The sequence below is a fragment of the Strongyloides ratti genome (genome assembly GCF_001040885.1).
Source record: "Strongyloides ratti genome assembly S_ratti_ED321, chromosome : 1".
NCBI classification, from domain to species: Eukaryota; Metazoa; Nematoda; class Chromadorea; order Rhabditida; family Strongyloididae; genus Strongyloides; species Strongyloides ratti.
The window spans coordinates 3,625,234-3,646,851 of record NC_037307.1 but is presented as its reverse complement, the minus strand read 5'-3'; the positions used below and the strand labels follow the sequence as shown (position 1 = coordinate 3,646,851).

The window sequence follows — 21,618 nt, the reverse complement described above, 5'->3', positions numbered from 1 at the left end:
TTTCTATCAAAAAGCAAGCTATGTTATAGAATAAATATTTATTTCATTTAAATTTTGATAAGCACAAATTTTAAAAATGATATCAGAAATTTCTCAGTACATAAAAAAAACTTTTAGAATTAAAGACTTAATTTAAAATATAAATTACAAAATAAGAAATTAGATAAAAATAATAGTAAGTTATGACATTGAATAAAGAAGAAGTATAAATTTAGGTAAAATAAAATTGAAAAGAGTTTTTTACTCAAAATGTAATGATATAAAATTAATATCATGAGAATTAAAATAAGCAAGTAATATAAAAAAATAGACAGAATTAAACAATAAATTGTCAGACTGTATGGGTATATCAGAAATCCTGAAAAAAAAAAAAAATAAATAAAAAACTACTTACTTAAAATTTTGACTAACCATTTTGATATAAAGTCAAACATTATTAAATTTTCTTAACAAATTCCCTGTCAATTAAGAAATGTTTATTAGTTTTTTGGAATTGTCACATATATGTTACGGTGTGTGCTTCTTCTAGTAACTAATAAATTAAATTAGGTATATATATTGGCTTTGTATACAAAAACAATAAAATAGGAGAAGAAATAAAGTTTCAGAAAATTAAACTATAAAATGATTTTAGTGAAAATAAATACATTGTTAATTGAGTTAAAATAGATTAATTTTGTTAGAAAGTAGAAACAAATATATATATCTTACTAATCATGTTATGTTAAATTTTTTCTTCTATCAAATAGGCTATATAATTTTTTATGAGATTAGATTGGCGATTGACAAATATCCATATATATATACTGTTATAGTATTGTTAAAAAGCTAAAATAATTTTAAAAAATTATCTGAGGTTGTCATTAATGAAATGAAAAGTTAAATTTCCATTCTTTTGAATAACCAAGTACATTTATTTTAGAATCAAAAATTCATTATACCTATTTTAATATTCACCAAACTCCATGTTTTACCTGCTTTTTTTAAAAAGTGAAAAAGAAATTTTGATTGTTAGCACTTGCTTTCATTATTGTTAATAATTTATGATAATATTAGGGCATTTGAAGAATAGAATAAATGAATTTTAAAAAATATGTAGAATAAATAAAATTTGTATTGAAAATGGTTTAAATATAAATATGTGGAAAAAAAAACAAAGATATTATTTAAAGCATTTGTTATAAAGATATGCAAAATTGATAACAATTTTGATGTTTTATTGCATTACAACACTATACATAGTTTATTTTAGAAAGGTTAAAATTTTGAGGATATTTTTAATTTTTTAGGCAAATAAAATGTTCTTATATTATGCTTAATAAATCATTGAAATTGTTTTTAATGAAAAAGAATTATCGTAGTAACATTTATAATATTTACATGTTGAAAATTTTATGTTACAAAGTACAAAGGATAGAAGTTAATTGAAATCCACTTATAAAAATTTTTCAGTATTACATTTTTAACAGTAATAGAAAAATTTTATTTTTTCAATAAAGTTAATAAAAGTACAATAGATATAGAATTTAATAATGTAAAAATTCATAATAAAAAAAAATTTTTTTAATAATAAAAAAAAAATATTTATGTATATTGAAGTTATTATTGTTTAAAAACTCACAAAAAGTTATATCACTTCATTAAATTTTACATATCATATATAAAAACTATATATTCTTACTTTATCAATTTTAACTGGCATTCTTTATATTTAAATATCAGTTAAAAATTATTGTTGGTAAAAAAAAAAAGAAAAAATCTATAAAAGTTGACAAGAAGAATGATTGAAATAGTTACATTTTCTTGAGCATATTATAGTATTCATATATAGTATAACAGAAATTTTTATTTATTTTTCTTTTAATAGATATATACTACTATTTATTTTCAAAAATTAATTATATTTAAAAAAAAAAAAGTGTAATACATGTACATTTATAGTATTTTATAGATAATGCAAATAAAAATAAAATAGTGAAAAGAAAAAAAAAAATTGAAAGGTACATATAATAGTAAGTATAATAAATTGATAGTAAAATTAAAATTTAAAAAAGTCTATTTTACATTTATTTGAAAAAGCACCACATTTTGTTACAGTATATTTTAAATCAAAGAAACTCTTATCTCTTTAATTTGTAATATTTTATTATGAATTATAAAAATAAAAATTTATACTCATAATTAAATATTTATAAATTTATTTCTATTTAATTTTATTTCTAAAGAAGACCTCTGGTAAAGAAATAATCAAAATCTTTTAAGACAATTCAATTTATTAAAACTATTCTCCTCACTTTTAATAAAGCAATACTCTTTTTAATCCTATAACTGGATGGACATTTCTGTAATATGTCCAATTTTGTTAAGGTCCTTAATCTCATCTACTATCTCTTGAATATAATGGTATAAATTTTTAAAAATAATTGTTATCATAAAAATAGCATTTTTAAAAACCATATGATTTGGTTTTTGTGGTGAAGTCTACCGGATGTTGTAAAGATTTTATATTTAACAAATGATATATATATATATAAATGATTAAAGGAAATTGTAGAATAATTTAAATGTTTTTTATACCAAAAAATTTTAACGAGTTAGTAAAATAAGGTGAAATTTTTTTAGTAAAAATATAAGTTAAATGAAAGAATATTTTTAAAAAGTTTTGTACATTTATAAAAATATTATAGGAAATATCTATTTCCTGTAGTTATACTAAATGATATATTTTAAAATTTGATATATATACTATGTAATAATTATTTATAAACTTTTAATACATACAAAATTGTTTTCTAAAAATTCAAATTTTATTGTTTGTTCCAAAAATATGTGCATGTTATTGGGAATGATGTTATTATACTGATTAAGTAGGTAATATAAATAAATTAGAAAAATGAGTTGAATTTTTATTTTATTTCTTTTATTGGTTATATAAGAAAAAAACTTAAACTTAAATTATTTGAGTATTTAAAAAAAAAAAGAGAGAATGGTAAAGTTTTTTTTTTTTTTTTTATTTTTTTTTACAAATTATAGTAAAAAAAATTTTTTTTTAAATAATAATAAAAACAAAAATTTTATTATTAATTGCTTGGTAAAAAAAAAGTTAAAATCTATTACAAATAATATAATAGACAAATATATTTTATTATTAATAGAATTCTATAATAAACATGTCGAATATTACGATTAATATTCAACATTTAATTAAATATTATCTAAGTTAGTAAAAATATATATATATAAAAAAAGGTAACAAATTAAACAACTTTTCATAAGTTTATTATATTGGTTTACATTTTTACCTTAACTAAATATCATGTGTATTTACTGTGTGGTATATTTTGTTCATGTGTAACAAAATGTGAAGTAAACAAAACATATAAAGAACAAAAATATTTCAATATCTTTGAAAATTTTGATTAAAGATATCTGGTAAAAGATGATAATTTTATATTTTGAGACTTGCAACATAGAATGGTAATGACAATTATGTCATATTTATTATTTTATTAAAATGTTTTTTTTACCAAAAACATTCCAAAATAAATGCCCATTTTATTTTGATGGGTCATTATTAGAGTTAAAGAAAACATTTGACAGTTCTAATTAGTAAAAATCTTTTAAGATAAACAAAAATATTTACTAAAATTTTTACATAAAAATTAATTATTTAATAAATTTTAACTATTTTTAATAAAAGTGTAAATGTTTCAGTATCTTAAAGAAATAAAAAAAAAGAAAGTATTTTAAGATCATAAATAAAATAACTGATTATATTTTCAATTTCATTCCATTATAAAAATTTTTTCCTTCAAATTTATTTTTTTCTTAATAAAAATATTAATATATTTCTTTTTTAATTTTTATAACTGCAAATTAAAGAAGTTATTTAATTCTTTACTAAATTATACTTCAGTAAATACTATAAATATCATAACTAAATTTCAACTTTAAATAAAAATTTTTTACGTGTCATTACCATTTTGCCATTCTACCGATAAAAAAAAATTATACTCATGTCAAAATTTGTTATGTTTTCACATTTATAATGCTATTTATTTGTATTATTTTTTTCTTTAAGTTACCCACTTTAAAAACATTCCTTTATTTGGCTTATCAAAAAAATTTAATAAATCTATTGTTTCAGTGCTACATAATGTAATTTATGCTTAAATGCGTTATATGTATAAAAATATTGTAAAAATATGGGAAGAGTTGTAAGTGGTTGATAAAATATAGAATAATATAATGAAAGTATTGTCTTATTCAGACAAAGCATGCCATATTAAAATAACTCATTCATTTTTCAAGCACTTTATTCATCTTTTTGGTTTAATTAAATTATATCCAAACAAATACATATATAAATAAATATATATATATACATATTATATACCGCTATTCAACAAAATTGCGTTTTGAGAAGAAATTACATTGGTGTGTTGACGTGAAAAATGAGTAAAATTTTTGTTAAATCTAATTAAAAACAATGAAATTAGTCGCTAATTTCGGTACTTTACTTCCATCTATTAGTTTATTAGAAAAGTTTGTTTTACTAGTTTAATAAATAAAAAAAAATAACAATTTTTATTAAGATATGGTGTTCTTCATAAATTAGGATTTAAATTAATTGAAATTCCTAATCCATATACAGAAGAAGCAGAAAAATTATTACTTGAAAGCCAAAAATATGGAATGAAACACATATTAATAAATGCTCCTGCAGGTACGATATTTTTTTATTATAAATTTTATTTATTTTAACATCATAGGTATAAATTAAATAGGAAATAAATAAAATATTTAATAATTATATTTATATAGAATAGATTATATATTATAAATAAAATAATTTAAAGAAAAAAAAAGTCATTTTGATAATTTATTTTGATTACAGTTAGATTATATATTTAATAATTATTATTAATTTTTTTATCTATATAATTTTGTGTAATTTATAGGTAATAATAAAGGTATAGCTATTAATGCTTCAAAATCTGAGATGGAAGAATCAATTAATATTGCAGTAAAATATGCAAATATTTTAGGTGTTAAAAAGTAATTTTTTTTTATTATAAAGAAAAATAAAAACTGTATAAAATATATTAAAAATACTTTTTAGGGTACATGTAATGGCTGGTGTAATTGATGATAAGAATATTTGTAAAGGTAAGTTGTCTTAGTTATATTGTGTATGTTTTATTCTTTATATAGTTTTTGACAATTTTTATTATAATAGAATGTTATTCTATCATTATTATAATATATGTATTTTAGAAATAATTCATGAAACATACGTCAGAAATTTAAAAATAGCAAATAAGATTTTAGAAGAGAATAATATTGAGTGCCTAATAGAGCCCATAAATAATTATACTGTTCCAGGATATTTTCTTTCTTCCTACCAACAAGGTAACTTTTTGATATTTCAAAAGAATATAATAGCAATTTATATATTATTAAACTTTTTCAGCTCTAGATATTATAAATATGGTGGACTCTGAAAATATTAAAATATTATATGATCTTTTTCATGCACAACAAATTCAGGGTCAGCTAATACAATTTGCCATATCTAATATGTCAAAAATAGGGCACCTTCAAGGGGCACAAGTTCCATCTCGTGGAATATTTATAAAAGATGGAGAGATAAACTATCCATATGTATTATCTGAATTAGGCAAAATAAATTGTAACTGGATGATAGGGGCTGAGTGTTTTTTGGAGGCAGATGACATCAAAAAATTGATAAATAAAAATTATGATGGCATTGAAAATTTTTCATTTATGAATGAATGGCTTACTAAATGTAATCTTGAATTATAACGTGTTTATTACAAATTATTTTTGTATTTTGTAATAAAATTTTACAACATAATTTTAATACTTAAATTAAAAAAAAAAATTTTTTTTTTATGAAATAAATATATTTTTTTTTAAATAAAACGATTTATAAAAATATTGATAAGAGATTTTATCGTATTGTTTTCCTGTATAAGTTTTTTTTAGTATAAGACCACTTATGCATTTTATGTTAATAAAAACAATTGTTAATAACTCTTTAAATTAAGTAATTTATTTTTATTATTATATTAAATTTTTTTAAATTTATTTTAAAATTTTTTCTCTATATTATTATTTATCAATAGAACTATAACTATAAAAAAATTAGTTTTTACTAAAATAATTCATTTTTATATACTCATTTAATTAAATAAATATATTCTAAAGTAATGATAAATAATTCAGATTTATCTACCAAATTAATATATATACTTTATGTTAAAAACAAATTTTTAAGGTATTGTATAACTATAAAAACAACATAAAAGAAGTATATCGAGTAAAAATTTTCTTTTCTCAAATATTTTTAAAGAAGAATTCATAAATTTCTATTTATTTTTAATTTATAAAAGTTTAATGATAATTCTAAATTTTCAAATAACATTTAATAAACTAAAATAAGATATATTTAAGATTTTTTTTTTTTAAATATAAAATGAAAACTTAAAATAAAAAGGTTAAAATTTTCGCTATAATGCATAAAAAAATATTTAGTTAAACTATTTGATAATAATACTTTTAGTAAATAAATTATTATAATTTATAATGACTTTTTTTTTTATTATTTTAAATATATATACAAATAATTAAAAACAAAGATTCGAAGTATCGTTTAAAAAAATATAATACTATTAATATATATATATCAATATATGAAGAATTACAATGATTATTAAAAAATATTAAAATAATATATATAAAATAAAAGAACTTCCTATATTTTGATTAAATTATAATAGAAATAAAAATAAAAATATAAATCATATAAATGTTAAAAAAAATATTTAAAAAGATATGGTAGTATTATGTTTCTAGCGTAAGTAATAAAGGATATGATGTAAAATTTATCAAGATAGTAAATAAAGAAATAAATATGAGAATTGTCTTTCAATATTTATAAATAATTCTTTTACCGTAAATTATATATATTTTTTTATACCTTTCTAAATTAAATAGATATAAAATTTTTCTTTTTAAAAATGTGTATTATATAAAAGGGGAAAGTTATATCATCCTATACATAGTGTAGAAGTAAAAAAAAAAAAGAAAAGATATATAAAAAAAAATTGAAATGTTATTAATTGTAATGATAAAATTTAAATTTTATTTGACAAATTTTCTCAGAATAAAAAATGATCAACAAACAATAACATTATAAATAAATTTTTGAAAGATGTAAAATTTTACATTATTGTTAATTAAAAAGTATACACAAAATATGTGGAAAATAATTTTTTAATTAATTTTTAAATTGTAACAATTCATATTATATATATTTATATTAAAAACAGAATTCATAAAATATTTTTACATATAAATAATATTTATGATTATATAAAAATTGTAATGATCTGATACTTAAAATGTATTAATAAAAATATTAAATATCTTTATAAAAACATTTTATTATAGAAGACACTTTTTTAAATTAAGATCATATAACTAATATATAAACTTAAAATTGTATTAAGTATTCTTTAAAACTTTTCTAAATAATATCTTTTTAATAAATAAAAGACTATTTTAGTTTATTAAATTCAATATAATAGTTTTATTTCTCTTTTTTTTATTGTATCTTTATTAGTTATTTTATGGAATTTTTATCATTATACAGTTTTAAAAACATCTAAAGAACCTAATTTTATAACAACTAAAAATAAATTAATTTAAAAAAAATTTTTTTTTTTTTCAAGTTAAAAATATTATTTTCATTTTAAAAATACAATGGAAAATTTTTATAAAATATTAAAATGTTTATTTTACAAACGATTAAAAGTTATGTTAATTTAAACTATAACAAAAAATATTCATAATATGCGGTAAAGATATAAAAGGTTTAAAAATCATTTTATGTGTAATTTGAAGTATTCATAAGTACACATTGGCATAGAATTTAAAAATATAAAATTATATAATGATTATTATATAAATAAATATACAAGATAAATAGAAGTAAATAATTTTTTTTTTATTTTATTTATAATAATCAAAATATTTATAAATAAAAGTGCATCATATTTTTGTAGAAAATTTTGAAATTTTGGGGATTTAATGCATAAATAATATGGATATATATATTTTAAAGATTTATTATATTGTTCATAAAACATAATTTTTTTTTTTAAATACGGTAATTACTGCTTAAATTATTAAACATATAATTTATATAGTTGTAAAAAAATTAATGTTCTATCAATATTTTTTAATATTCATAAAAAAAACACTTAATTTTTAATTCATATTTAACAAAAGTTAATGTTATGATATTTTAGTAACAATTATTTATTATTAATGTTATATTAAAAAATTCATAAACATATTTTAAAGTAAATTTTTTTTAAATCGGATATCTTGATAGTTATATTATCTTTATTGGTTCTTCATCATAACATATTGTTTTGTCAAATTTAAATAACCTTTATTAAAAACAATTTTAATTCTTAAATTATAATTAAAACAATATTTTGTTTTCCTAAAAGTTCATTATCCCAAATAAAAAGTAATTTCAAAATATTAGTATTTTGAAGTAGTAGCAAAAAATGAAATTCTGCAATTTCAATATGATATGCATAGTTTACCCTTTATTAATAAAATATTCATTTGAAAAAAAAAAAAATAATTGTATAGTAAGAAAACATTGCTTAATAAACCTATTATTAAAATATTATTTCTCTGTTATGACATTGGTAAACAATAAGAATGACATAACATCCACAATAAATTATCATTAAGAAGTTTAGAAAAAATAAATTATGGGGATGCAATAAATAGATTTATTTCTAATATAAAAAAAATAATGTATTTTTAAGTATTTTTATTACAATTTTATAATGTTAAAAATATTTTACTATATTTATTAAAACAAATGAATTACAAAAATTCTAAATGATAAAAGTAAATACTTTTAACATAAAATTATAAAAGTTTAATAGTATTTTAGATACCTCTTTTTTATTGAACCATATATACTTATTTTATATTTTCCTAATTATATATATTTAAAAAAAAATAACCTTATTGTTTTATATATAAAATAAAATAATATTTATTAAAAGTCGATATTTATTATTATTATTAAAGTTTACAAATGTTCATAATTAAAATTATTAGTCGTAGTAATATTTAATTTTAATAAAATATAGAATCAAGTTTTTTTTTTTTAAATGATATTTAATTAAACTTATTTTGTTAATAAATAAAAAAAGGTTATGTGTATACAAGTAGCTATTGGCAATAGTGTATCTAAGAGGCTAAATTTTTATATAGAAATAATAGAAATTACTTCTTTTGTGAATCATGATAATTAGTTAAAATAAAACATTTTATTATTTTCGTTAATTTATTACACATTGAAAATGTATAAATTTGCATAATAATAAAAAAAAATATATTATAATAATTATAGTTTTATTAATATTAAAATAATTCTTTGGAGAGTTTATAATATTTTTAGAAGACTTTCTTAATTATAATTTATCGAAAACATCGGAATACATTTACAACTTTATAATTTTACACCACTTCTTGATTACTTAAATCATTTATAATTTATGGAATTTGTTTCACTACATCAATTATATTTATTAGAATTATGTAAATATGATTTATTAATGTAATTTCATAAAAAATAATTATATATTACGAAAATCATTGTAATAAAGTAAAATATTTTTATTAATTCATAAAAAAATATAAAATTTTATAAATCCATTAGAGATTATTAATTATAAAAAAAATTGAAAATTTTTATCACCCTATATTTTTTTTTATTATTATCAATTTAATAATTTTATATTATTGCAATATGATGATGAGTCTTCTTATTATTTACATTAAGAATAATTTTTATATATTTTTGATAACTTATTAAATTTCTTTAAATTTTTTTAGTATAATGTTTATGGCATAAATAATTATCTAATTAAATATAATTATCATAAAATAGAAAATACTTTTATGTTAATAATCTATATATTAAAGTATTATTTTAAATTATTTATTCTACTAAAATATTCTTTTCCTATTATTATTCCTTTCTAAAGTTTTTTTTCAAACTCAATTTTTTTTTTACACTTACATAGAAAACATTTTTTTAGACCACCATTTAATTCTTTAACCAAAAAAAAACCATATAGAATATGTTTTATATCTTTATTTAAAGTTTCATAAAAATATACTACATTTGCATGCTTACCCAATTACTAATCTCAAACTCTTAAACAGAATTCGCTCACTTTTGTTTACAATTTGGTACAGTGACTATAACTGTCAATAACCAACTAATTATTATTATTAAAGATTAGAAACTCTTTATCCCATAAATTCCTAATAAATTATGTCTCCAAATAATAAAAATGAAGATGATATAAAAAATTTACCTGGTGAAAAAAGTATTGAAAATGTTGAAGGTAAATAGTATAGTAATTTGTAAATATTTATTAGTAGATCAAGCATCTGATTCAGATGGATGGGTTCCAGCAGATTTTGAAATACAGATGATTGGACGTAGTACTGAAACATACTCATTAGATGATAATTCTCAGGAAGATGAAAATAATTTTCCATGTAGTGATGATGACTCAGAATGTATGTTATAATATTTCTTATATTATAATAATTAATAATATTCTAGCTTCTTGGCCTGACACAGATGAAGAGTATGAGATAAAAAATAACGAAGATACATATGCTGGTTACACCTCAATACCATTAATAATTGAAGAAAGTAATTCAGAAGATGTTAAAACAGAAGTAGAAGTGAATGAAGTGAGTACTGGAAATTTGTATACAACAAACTTGGCTTTAAGTAATGTTTTGGATTCTGTAAGACGTGAAACAGAAAGTGTACATCTATCAGAAAAAGATTTTGATTATACTCCTGTAGATAAAAGAGAGTTTACACTTGATGATGAAGTAATATCAAAAATAAAAGATGTAATGAAAAAAATAAATATTACACCTCCACCATGGGCAGATAAGATAAATGATGAAAAGTTTAGCGAAATAGTAAAGAAAATTATAAAATAACTAATTTTTTGAATGTACACTAATCTTTTTTTTTCTTTTTAATTTTATTATAAAAATAAACTGCAACGTAATGATCACTTGAAATTATTTGAATTTACTACGATGCTTTAATATACCAGAAAGAGTTTTTAATCTTTCTTTTTCAACTTTTAATTTTTGTGCTTAAGTTTCAGAAAAAAAATAAAAGAAAATTTTATTAGTAGTAATTTTCTTTATAAATTATTAAAATGCTTAATGATAAGATTAATGTTTTTTGTAGTTAATTAGAAAAAAAAACATAAGTTCATTTAAAAATTTTATTAAAAAAATACTAAATTTTGTGATAAAATATAAGAAGACTTGAATTTAAATGCCAAAACCAAAGAAACAAATTTCAATTGTGATTTGTTATGATCTTTATAAAAATCGTCCGTTTCGAAACGACTTTAATTGGTGATATGTATACAGCAATTTAATTCTTCAGAATAAAGATAAAATATCTCTTACAAGGGATATTAACTTTAATTATTTTTCTTTCTAATTTCTAATCAATGTCTTCTTCAAAAAAAATTGAAAGTAATGTTGATGTAAACGATGCTCAAAGAAATGTTTGGCTTGTAAAGGTACCAAGATACCTTTCAGATATTTGGAGACAAAACCATGGTCAATTTGTTGGTGAACTTGATGTTTGGACTGATCCTCAAGGACGTACACAATGCCGGTTGACAAATCAAGCAAAATTTAAGCAAGAAGATGGAAATTCGGAGGCAAATGCAAAAAAAAATGAAAATACTTTACATGATCCTGATATTATTCCTTTAAAGAAACCAAGATATACAAGTTTATTTCAACCAAGCGCAATTCCAGTTGAACATAAATTTGAAATTCGTTCCGTCAAAGATCAGACAATGTTTTTACTTAATGAGGATAAATCGCATTTGGCGGAAAATAAAAATTTATATTCTGGAAAATTATCTATTCAAGGTAAGATTGCAAAAAGAGCTGAAATTCAACCACCTCCTAATAAAGTTTATATGAATATGAAAATTCACCAAATTAAAGAAACTGCAATTCCCAAAAGAACAGCAATTTTATTAAATGATGATTATAAAGAGAAATTGAAACCTCTAGCTAAACATGAATTTATGGTTAATAGAGATAAGGTAAAAAAAGAGAAAGGAAAAGCTTATCGAATGGAAAAAGAAACTTTGCAAACAGAGATTTTCAAATGTTTCGAGTTACATCAATTTTATTTTCTTAAAGATCTCGCTAAAAAACTTGATCAACCACAAAGTTATGTTCATGAAGTTTTGAATGAGATTGCTGAACACATCTCACAACCTCCACACAAAGGAATGTGGCAGTTAAAACCTGAATACAGAAGTTATGGAGATGAATAACTATTTTTGCTTTAAGCTTTGTTTTATATTAGTATTAACGAAATAACTTTTTTTTTAATTTTTTATACATAATATGTTTTTGTCAATATCATAATATCTTTAATAGTTAATTTATTTTTATATATAATTTATTTTATAGAAAAATATGATAAAATTTGAGGTTAGAAAATGTACAAATATTGGAAGGTTAGGTGAATTTATTGAATGGGGTGAGGAAAAATATATGAAACATAAAACACCAAGTTATATGATTTATACTCGAGGAGGAAGTATACCTCATTTGCATTGGAAAAATTTTGAAAATTATTTGAAATTAAAGCAAGAACCTATAGTTCAAATAAGTATTTCTAGTTTTTCTAATTCACTAGATGTTTTAGAAAATTATGGTAAAGGTGTTTCTACATTTGCTAACATTCCTAGAAATTTACCTATTCATTTAACAATTTTGGATCAACTAGGGAGAATTGAAATAGGTTATAATAATGATCTTGGTATGGCTATATGGACTAAATCTGGAAAACGATCAGTTAATGGTGAGTATTATAAAAAATTTATTGATATTGTAAAACCAAGTAGTTTTTCAACATTAATGGATTATGATACTCCTAAAGATTCATTAGAAAAAAGATTAAAAAGATCTATTGCTAGAACTAATATTTATATGAAAAATTTTGACAGTAAAGGTGAAGTAAACATTCCAAGAATTGTTTCAATAAATGGTGGAAATTCTTTAGAGTGTAGAGAAGAACTAGCATCTTTCTTTGCTGTTAATCCAAAAGCATCAGGATTTAATTTAGATATGACACTATTTTCTAATTCTGAGGAAAATAAATTGTACATGGGATTTGATGAAAAATATATCAAAAATTTACTTAAAGTGACATTTGAAATTTTACCAGTAAAAAAATTTAAAGTTTCTGAGGGTGTTTTTAATCCAACACAAATTTTATCATTAATCTCTATTGGTTTTGATCTTTTTGATAGTTCCTATGCATCAAAACTAGCTTCAGAGGGTAAATGTTTCAGATTAAATGATGACTACCCAAATTGTGGTGGTAATTTTAAAGAAATTGACTTTAAACAAAAAGAGTTGTTTGAAAAAGATTTTTCAAGTGTTACAAATAATTGTAAATGTTATACATGTAAAAATTATACAAAATCTTATATGGCTCATCTAGTTAATACAAAAGAATTACTAGCTCCATTATTATTGACTATTCACAATATTTTTGAATATGATAGAATGTTTGATATTATTAGAAAATACATTGATTCTCAAAATTCTTGTTAATTTTTTTTTTATTGTTATGTTTTTTGTTTGTTTACTAAAAGTTGTTTATAATTAATTCATTATTATTTGGTTAAAAAAAACCATTTATATTATCTGACTTTAATTAGAATAATATGTCAATTTATTTTAGTATGGAAGTATTCAACAATTCACGTGTTCGTTTAGATAAACGTTTTGATTGGGTTGGTCCACCAGATCGTCTTTCTAAAATACGTCCAATAAAACTTCGTATAGTTGACAATGAAACAGAGATAGAAAGAAAATATCGAATGGATCGGGAAGAGTTGAACGCGTGGAATTCAAAATTTTGGGAAAATCATAATGCTTCTTTTGAAAGACAAAGGGACAATTTTATAAGTGAACGTAAAAAAGAATTAGGTAGACTTGGTAATGTTACAGCAAATGATATGTCAACATTTTATAAGAAATTTTTAAATGATGAATATGCTTCTTTAAGCCAATATAATAAAACATGGTATATACGCAATTTTCAATTGCTATGGCCAGCCTTCAAGGTTAATATTATTAGATTATCTAGATTATTTAGAAAATAATAGTAAAAAGTGTTATAGAAAAAAAAAATCTTAACAAATAGTTTTATTCTTTATTATAAAATCTTAACATTTTTTATATATATATTTTTTTATATTTTGTTATTGTATCTGGTCAAAATCCATCTGTATATTTTAGTGTAAAATAATTATCATCTATATAAACAATTTATTTTATATATATATCTTTTATAAATTAATATTTTTATCAATATATCTTTTTAAATGTAATTACTCTTAATTATAATATATTTTCTTAAAGTTTCGTTTATAAAAGTTCAATGACACTACATGAATTCATAATTATATATGATATATAATTTTTTAGCACATGATTATTTCTTAAAGGTCATATATACTTTACAACTATGGGTCTAAATTTTTTTAAATATGGATTAATATCTATAATATTTTGTTTTATGCTTAATTTAATTTTTATATATATTATTGAACTACCTTCTTTAAAAGAAGAAGAATCTCAAAATAATGGATGGTGCTTTAATCTTAATAATTCTCTTGCTAAAAGTACATTTGAACGATTGAAAACAGAGAAATGTAAAAAAAAAGTTTATGACTATATTTGTGTAGAAAAAATGCCTTCAAATATTCATAATTCTTGTCCTTTTTTTGGTAATTTTAAATTATAAAAAGAAAACTTTTTACTATAATATTATTTTTAGATGAAAAATTAAAAGGATCATATATAGGTTGTTATAAGGATTCACGTAATAAACGTATTCTTTCATCATATGATATTGTAATTCCTAAAATGAATAGTCCTAAAAAATGTATAGATACATGTATTCAGGGTGGTTACATATATGCTGGTGTTGAATTTACAAAAGAATGTTTTTGTGGAGAAAAAATTGATTTTAATAGTTCATCAGTTGTAAAGATAGATGATTCAAACTGCCAAAAATATAAATGTCCTCCTCCAAATGATAATTATTTTTGTGGTGGTTATGAAGCTATTGCTATATATTTAACTGGAATGAAAGAATATAAACGTCCATATCCTGTTTATATTGAAAGAACATCAGAAAATAAAAATAATAAAATAAAAATTTTATTTTTACTACAATTAAATGGTAGAAATGATAGGCAGGTTAAAAGAATGCTCAAGTCTGTCTACAGTCCAGATCATTATTATATTGTTCATGTTGATAAAAGACAAAAATATATGTATGAAAAAATGAAATTATTAGAGAAAATTTTACCAAATTTTAAAGTTTCAAATGATAGATGGAGTACTATATGGGGAGGTGCAAGTTTATTGACAATGTATTTAAAACTTGTAGAAAGTCAACTTGACAAAGAATGGGAGTTTGTAATAAATATGAGTGAAAGTGACTTTCTTGTTATACCATTAGAAGAATTAGAAATTCAACTATCTTTAAATAAAGGAATAAATTTTATTAGTAGTCATGGAAGTAGTGCTGGTAAATTTATAAAAAAACAAGGTTTTAATTTTAAATTTATGGAATGTGAAGAGAGAATGTGGAGAATTGAAGAAAGAGATACATTTCCTGAGAATATGTATATTGATGGAGGAAGTGATTGGATTGTAATTCATAGAAACTTTATCACATATGCTTTGTCAGATGAAGAATTACCAAGAGATTTAAGAAATATTTTTAAAACAGTTTTACTTCCTTTAGAAAGTTTTTTCCATACTTTAGGATATAATTCTAGATTTTGTGATAAAATTAAGGCTAGAAATTTAAGGTTAACATATTGGAAAAGAAAACAAGGATGTAGATGTGCAAAATTAAAAAAAACTGTTGATTGGTGTGGTTGTTCTCCATTAGTTTTTCGTGATACAGATACAAGTTATATACAAGATTCAATAGTTAAACAAAAAGCAACATATTTTGCCAGGAAATTTGATGATTTTGTTGATATAAAGGCTATTCATTTTGCCGAAAAACAAGCTTTGAAAAATAGAGAAAATATTAATGATATTATTCTTCAAAACCATCCAAGTTACAATAGTAGTTGGGTAAATTTATATAATATAAATTGTGATGGAAGTAATGAACTTATTAACAATTGGGCTAAAACTTTAATAGAATATCGAAGTGAGTGCCAATTTATAAATATAACAGATATTCATACATTCAAAGATAACTCAATTCTAAAAAGTAAAATTGTTGTTACTATCAACGCAAAATGTTTTAATATAATATCACAAATTGAACTTTTAATTGAATATATTCAACATAAATCACTTCCTAAAAACTTTATTATTGACAATTTTTTGTTACTAGATGTTAATTTTGGTCTAAATTTAGACTTAAAAGAAGAAATATTTAGAGATCCCACAAATCTTTTATCAAAAACAGGAACAGCATATATTCTTTTTTCATGGAAAGATAAACTTCAAAATTCCTCATCAAGTGAAAGAAAAACAAGTCCACCTTTACATTTAGAATGGTATGATGGAGATGAAACTTTGATTGCAATTCAAAATATATCATCATACGATAGTATATTTTATAATCAATATTCTTTATTAGAATTAGATACTTTACCAAATATTAAACCAGGTTCTTGGAAATTACTTATAAAAGATTCAATTAATGGTAAATTGACAGGTACTATTTATTTTCCAGTATTTGATCTCACTAACAATAATATAAATCACAATTTAACGGGAAAATTTTATAAAATTCTAGATGAGTGTTTTGGTGATGAATGCAAAACTTTTTCATGGAGTACACATTTTCCCGATCCTAAAAGTGATATTATAAATGGTTATGATAAGAAACATAATTGGATTCTTTAGTATTAATAATTTAACTTTTGGTAATAAAATGTTTATCATTTACTTATATATTTTATTGGGAATTTCCTATAACAAATATTAATTTTAGTGTGATCTTATAGTGCAATTATTTAACTTTGTAAATGTGTAATAAAGATATAAATATTAATTTTATGTATACCTAGGGTTTTTAAAAATATTTTTATGCTGTTATCTATCAGCCACTACCTTTTTTTTTAACTTTACGAGTAATTGTTTTTATTTAAATTAACTTTTAATTTCTATTATTTAAAAATATTTTACAGTACTAATGTTTTAAATTAAATTAAAAATATTTTTATATGAATATAAGAATGAAATTTTATTTAACATATTATATATTTCAAAGTTAAATTTACCAAAACTTTTATAGAATTATATCCATTCTATTTTAATGTATAAAGGTACATATTAAAAGAAAAAAAAACGATGATAAAACCGTAATTACTATATGAAAATTTTCGTGATAATTTTGTCTGAATCTATGAAATATATATATTTAATATTTGGTAGACATTATTTCTATTGTAACAATCAAAAAAAAAAAATTTCTTAACTCTAAAAAATAACAATATTTTAAATTTAAAATATTTTTAAATAATAATTTTAATATTTATATATATTTTTTACATAATTTAGTATGACATATATTAATGATAATGTATAAAACTACTTGTGAGTTAATAACTAAGAAGAAACGTATATTCCCATTACATTTAACATCAACAAAATATTATAATTTCACAAGTGTTTAAAAATTTCATAAATAATAAAAATTTTTTTATAGTGATTTATAAATGGAGGATGTATTACTGCACTTAAAAAATGAATTAATTGAAGATAATGGTTATGAATTATATCCATTTAGAGTAAGTTTTGTATGGAAAAAAAATATATATATTTTTCAATTGTTTTATCATAGTTTGGGGATTATAATAAATTTATTGGTGATGAATTTAAAATTGATGAAAATGAAGATTCATTTTGTGTTCTTATAATTAATACACCAAAATGGTTTAGAAATAGATATATTGACTTTCTTAAAACTTCAATAAAAGAAAAACATATTAGTAATTTTGAGGAATTTAAAGAAAAAATGCCTAATCCAATATCTGAATGTATCAATACAGATATAGAAAAAGCAACTAAAATGTTTATTGATTATGATCTCCAAATATACTTTGATCATTCAATGCATCCATGGAAAAGAAAACCCTACATTTTAATGGCATCTGCTGGACATGCAGCAGGAGCAACCTACTATTATAGTAAAGATGAATGTCTGGATTTAGTACCAAGTGATGAGGAACGTATTTCACAGGGAAAGAAAAAATTAATAGGTATTGCAATGCACAGTAAATTAGGAGGAAACTTTGCTTTTCGTGCTGTTTTAATTTTTAGAAATTTACTTGTTCCTAATTTTATTCCTTCTGTTCCAGTTAAAGTTTTACAAGATAAGAAAGAAATCGCCAATCTTATAATGAGTTTTAATGATAATTGGATTAATGGAAAATATAGAAATATAGGTGAAAATGACAATTTTAAATATGATGATAAATATAGTGAACTTCAACTTGAGTACTTCAATTCACCACAAGAAAAAAGATGGCAAATTATTCAAAAAATGATTCAAATGTAAATATTTAATATTACATTAAATTATTTTTCGATTATTTGTACAATTCGTAAAAAAAAAATAAAGCTAGGTGTATATTTTAATATTTACAGATTAAAATTCATCTAAAGGTTTACGAGTCCCTTTTTTAATAACAATTCTACCCGTTTTTTCTACTAAATTTACAACTTTCTTAGCACCATCTATAATTTTTTTAGAAGCTTTCTCAGATATTGTATCAATAGAATCATCATCATCACCATCAACATCATCATCATCTATGTCAAAATTAACTTTTCCAACTTTAGGTTTAATTGCATCCACAATTTTTTCACCAACCATTTCTATATCAGAAACAAATTTCTTTGCTTTTTTATAAATTCCTTCAGTTAACGAGTTATCGATAGAATTTTCCTGTTGATGTGATAACTGTTCTCCTGCTTCAACAAGTATATTGTCATCTTTTGATTTGATATGTATGATAACCAAAATAAAATAGAACACTAGTAACTAATATTTTTAAAATATTTATTATTTTTCTAGTTTAAACTTACCAACTTTAATTGTATCATTTTTTTAACATTAAATTAATTTGATTATTTTAACAATTCTATAATATTATTCTTAATATATTTTGATGAAAAGTTTTTAATATATATATAAACATTTAAAAAAATTATCAAGTACTTTACAAGCTCTACAAATTGTAAATGTATTTTGTTTTTAAAAATTTAAAGATATCACGTGTATAAATATTCTATTGTCTTGTTCCAATGTTTATATATTTTATACTTAACAATTAGAAATTATTTTTTTAAGCTTTATTATCATGTTGTTTTAACGAAATGAAAATTAAAATAAGCATAATTCCAAATGTATCAAAAAAAAAAAAATTTGTCCAAAATAATATATATATATTAATTTGTTTAAAATTTATTCATATAAATATATATTTTTTTTTAGTTAAAATTCAAAAATTTATCTTAATAAGTAATAAAATAATTTTTCAAATTTTAAAAAAACAATAGCATGTTTCTTTTTATTATTATTTAAAAGATTACATCTTATATCAATGTTTAATATTTTTAAAAATAATTATAAAAAATTGAGCTTACTAACATTTGCATTAACTTCTTCTGCTGTAGGGTAAGTCCAAATTACATAGGGATAATATTTTTTAAAAAATTTTTAGAACACTACATTTAATTCAACATAAAAATGAAATATTAAAAAAAGAGGAATCTAATTTTAGTCCAGATATTTTGAATGTTGAAGAAGTATTGAAACTTATTTCAGACAAACTTCGAAGTAAGAAAGCTATTGACTATTTGGAACATAATTTTTTTAACATACTAAAAAAAGAAGAGAAAGAAGAATTAATAAATAATTTGGATAATACAGCATTATGCTTGTTAGCTTTAGCTAAATCAAAAATTATTTATAATCATAAAGTAGTAATAAAATCACTGGAACAATATAATGAGATTATTAATGATAAAAAATTGAATGACGAATATGAAGATACATTCTTCTACAAACGTCTTAACACAATTTTTAAAGAAAAAAGTAAACTTTTTGAAGATTTTTGGATTTATAGTTATAAATTATGTGAAGATTATGATTCACAATGTATAGAAGAGGGTCGATTTAAAAAATATTATACTAAAAATTCTGGTAGTATTGTTCCATTGATGAGAGGTCTAATGGCAACCGAAACTGGAGATTGTAGAAGATTTGTTTCAAAAGAATTGATGAATCTTTTGTTTTTAATTTATATACATAATAGAGAAGATTTGGTAAATGGTAATCAACCAAAATCACGTAAAGTATGCCAACTGATTGTTAAAATTCTTTCAAATATTGCAAAAAATGATAAAAAAAGTGCTGATTTTATTGTAAATAGTGAGTGGTTTTCATTACTTTGCAAAATGTTAACTCAACCCATCTCTGATGAAGAAATTTATTGGGCAAAAAAAATATTTCATAATATTTTATTTTCTTATAACTATGAAACTTCACCTATACCATGTGATATTATTGAAATTTTTTCACCACCCAATGGTATTGAGCCTATTGTTGATATTGTCTTTGTACATGGAATACAGGGAAGTGGTCTAACTACATGGAGATCTCATGATTCTTTAAAAAATAACAAAACAAAATGTTGGCCTGCTGATTGGTTACTTCCAGAAATAAATATTCCTATTCGTGGTTTAGCTACAGACTATTTGTCATCATTTTTTTTTCAAAAAGAAAGAAGTAATACGGTTTTAAGTTTGGCAAAAAATCTTGAAAAACAATTTTCTGAAGCTGGTATAGGTAAACGTCCAACTATATTTATATCTCATAGTTTGGGTGGTATATTATTAAAAAAAATTTTATTAGGTATGTATAGATGTAAAAAAGTTCATTTATTAAGTTTTATTTTTAGATAACCCAAGTATACGAGAAAATACATTATCCATATTATTTATTGCAGTCCCTCACAGGGGTAGCACATTTTCTAAACTTTTTGGTAGCCTTCCAAAATTCTCAAATGAGGTTAAATTTTTAAAACCCGAAAGTGAAGGGATTTTAAAAGTAAGTTTTTCTTCCTTTATTTTTCATAACATTTTTTTAAGATACACAAAGATTTTTTAAATGTTAGTGAAGAAATACCAATTTTCATGAGTTTAACGGAAAACATTAAACATGATATATTAAAAATGTACCATATGGTATCACCAGAATCAGCATATTTTGAAAAAGGTTCATTTTATCATATAGATATTAATCACATTGATATCACAAAACCAAAAAACAAAGAGGATCTTGTATATATCTTAATTAAGAAATTTATTACAGATTCATTAAGGAACTTAAAAAGTTGATTTATTAGTCATGAAAAT

General features: G+C 20.5%; 9 protein-coding genes across 9 annotated transcripts; 8 read left to right on the top strand and 1 right to left on the bottom strand.

Moving 5' to 3' along the window:
* Positions 1-4,489: 4,489 nt before the first annotated feature.
* On the top strand, positions 4,490-5,826 carry SRAE_1000117900 (Putative hydroxypyruvate isomerase; the record flags this gene model as incomplete). Its single annotated transcript, XM_024648102.1, has 6 exons — positions 4,490-4,545; positions 4,596-4,726; positions 4,962-5,058; positions 5,123-5,169; positions 5,278-5,412; positions 5,474-5,826. 6 exons carry the CDS (start codon positions 4,490-4,492, stop codon positions 5,824-5,826), a joined length of 819 nt encoding a protein of 272 aa, XP_024502114.1.
* Positions 5,827-10,399: 4,573 nt separating this feature from the next.
* On the top strand, positions 10,400-11,091 carry SRAE_1000117800 (Hypothetical protein; the record flags this gene model as incomplete). Its single annotated transcript, XM_024648101.1, has 3 exons — positions 10,400-10,472; positions 10,510-10,650; positions 10,697-11,091. 3 exons carry the CDS (start codon positions 10,400-10,402, stop codon positions 11,089-11,091), a joined length of 609 nt encoding a protein of 202 aa, XP_024502113.1.
* A 530-nt stretch (positions 11,092-11,621) lies between these two features.
* SRAE_1000117700 (General transcription factor IIF subunit 2) lies at positions 11,622-12,470 on the top strand (the record flags this gene model as incomplete). The annotated part of the gene is made up of 1 exon (XM_024648100.1): positions 11,622-12,470. One exon carries the CDS (start codon positions 11,622-11,624, stop codon positions 12,468-12,470), a length of 849 nt encoding a protein of 282 aa, XP_024502112.1.
* Positions 12,471-12,615: 145 nt separating this feature from the next.
* SRAE_1000117600 (Queuine tRNA-ribosyltransferase subunit QTRTD1) lies at positions 12,616-13,761 on the top strand (the record flags this gene model as incomplete). The annotated part of the gene is made up of 1 exon (XM_024648099.1): positions 12,616-13,761. The coding sequence occupies one exon, from the start codon at positions 12,616-12,618 to the stop codon at positions 13,759-13,761; it is 1,146 nt and encodes a 381-aa protein (XP_024502111.1).
* A 131-nt stretch (positions 13,762-13,892) lies between these two features.
* SRAE_1000117500 (Apoptogenic protein 1, mitochondrial) lies at positions 13,893-14,315 on the top strand (the record flags this gene model as incomplete). The annotated part of the gene is made up of 1 exon (XM_024648098.1): positions 13,893-14,315. One exon carries the CDS (start codon positions 13,893-13,895, stop codon positions 14,313-14,315), a length of 423 nt encoding a protein of 140 aa, XP_024502110.1.
* Positions 14,316-14,731: 416 nt separating this feature from the next.
* Positions 14,732-17,097, top strand: SRAE_1000117400 (Xylosyltransferase oxt; the record flags this gene model as incomplete). The annotated part of the gene is made up of 4 exons (XM_024648097.1): positions 14,732-14,942; positions 14,993-15,751; positions 15,803-16,906; positions 16,988-17,097. The coding sequence occupies 4 exons, from the start codon at positions 14,732-14,734 to the stop codon at positions 17,095-17,097; spliced, it is 2,184 nt and encodes a 727-aa protein (XP_024502109.1).
* An 815-nt stretch (positions 17,098-17,912) lies between these two features.
* On the top strand, positions 17,913-18,754 carry SRAE_1000117300 (Methylmalonic aciduria and homocystinuria type C protein; the record flags this gene model as incomplete). Its single annotated transcript, XM_024648095.1, has 2 exons — positions 17,913-17,984; positions 18,038-18,754. 2 exons carry the CDS (start codon positions 17,913-17,915, stop codon positions 18,752-18,754), a joined length of 789 nt encoding a protein of 262 aa, XP_024502108.1.
* Positions 18,755-18,844: 90 nt separating this feature from the next.
* On the bottom strand, positions 18,845-19,302 carry SRAE_1000117200 (Hypothetical protein; the record flags this gene model as incomplete). Its single annotated transcript, XM_024648094.1, has 2 exons — positions 18,845-19,240; positions 19,285-19,302. The coding sequence occupies 2 exons, from the start codon at positions 19,300-19,302 to the stop codon at positions 18,845-18,847; spliced, it is 414 nt and encodes a 137-aa protein (XP_024502107.1).
* A 500-nt stretch (positions 19,303-19,802) lies between these two features.
* Positions 19,803-21,600, top strand: SRAE_1000117100 (Protein SERAC1; the record flags this gene model as incomplete). The annotated part of the gene is made up of 4 exons (XM_024648093.1): positions 19,803-19,876; positions 19,923-21,115; positions 21,162-21,310; positions 21,352-21,600. 4 exons carry the CDS (start codon positions 19,803-19,805, stop codon positions 21,598-21,600), a joined length of 1,665 nt encoding a protein of 554 aa, XP_024502106.1.
* Positions 21,601-21,618: the final 18 nt, after the last annotated feature.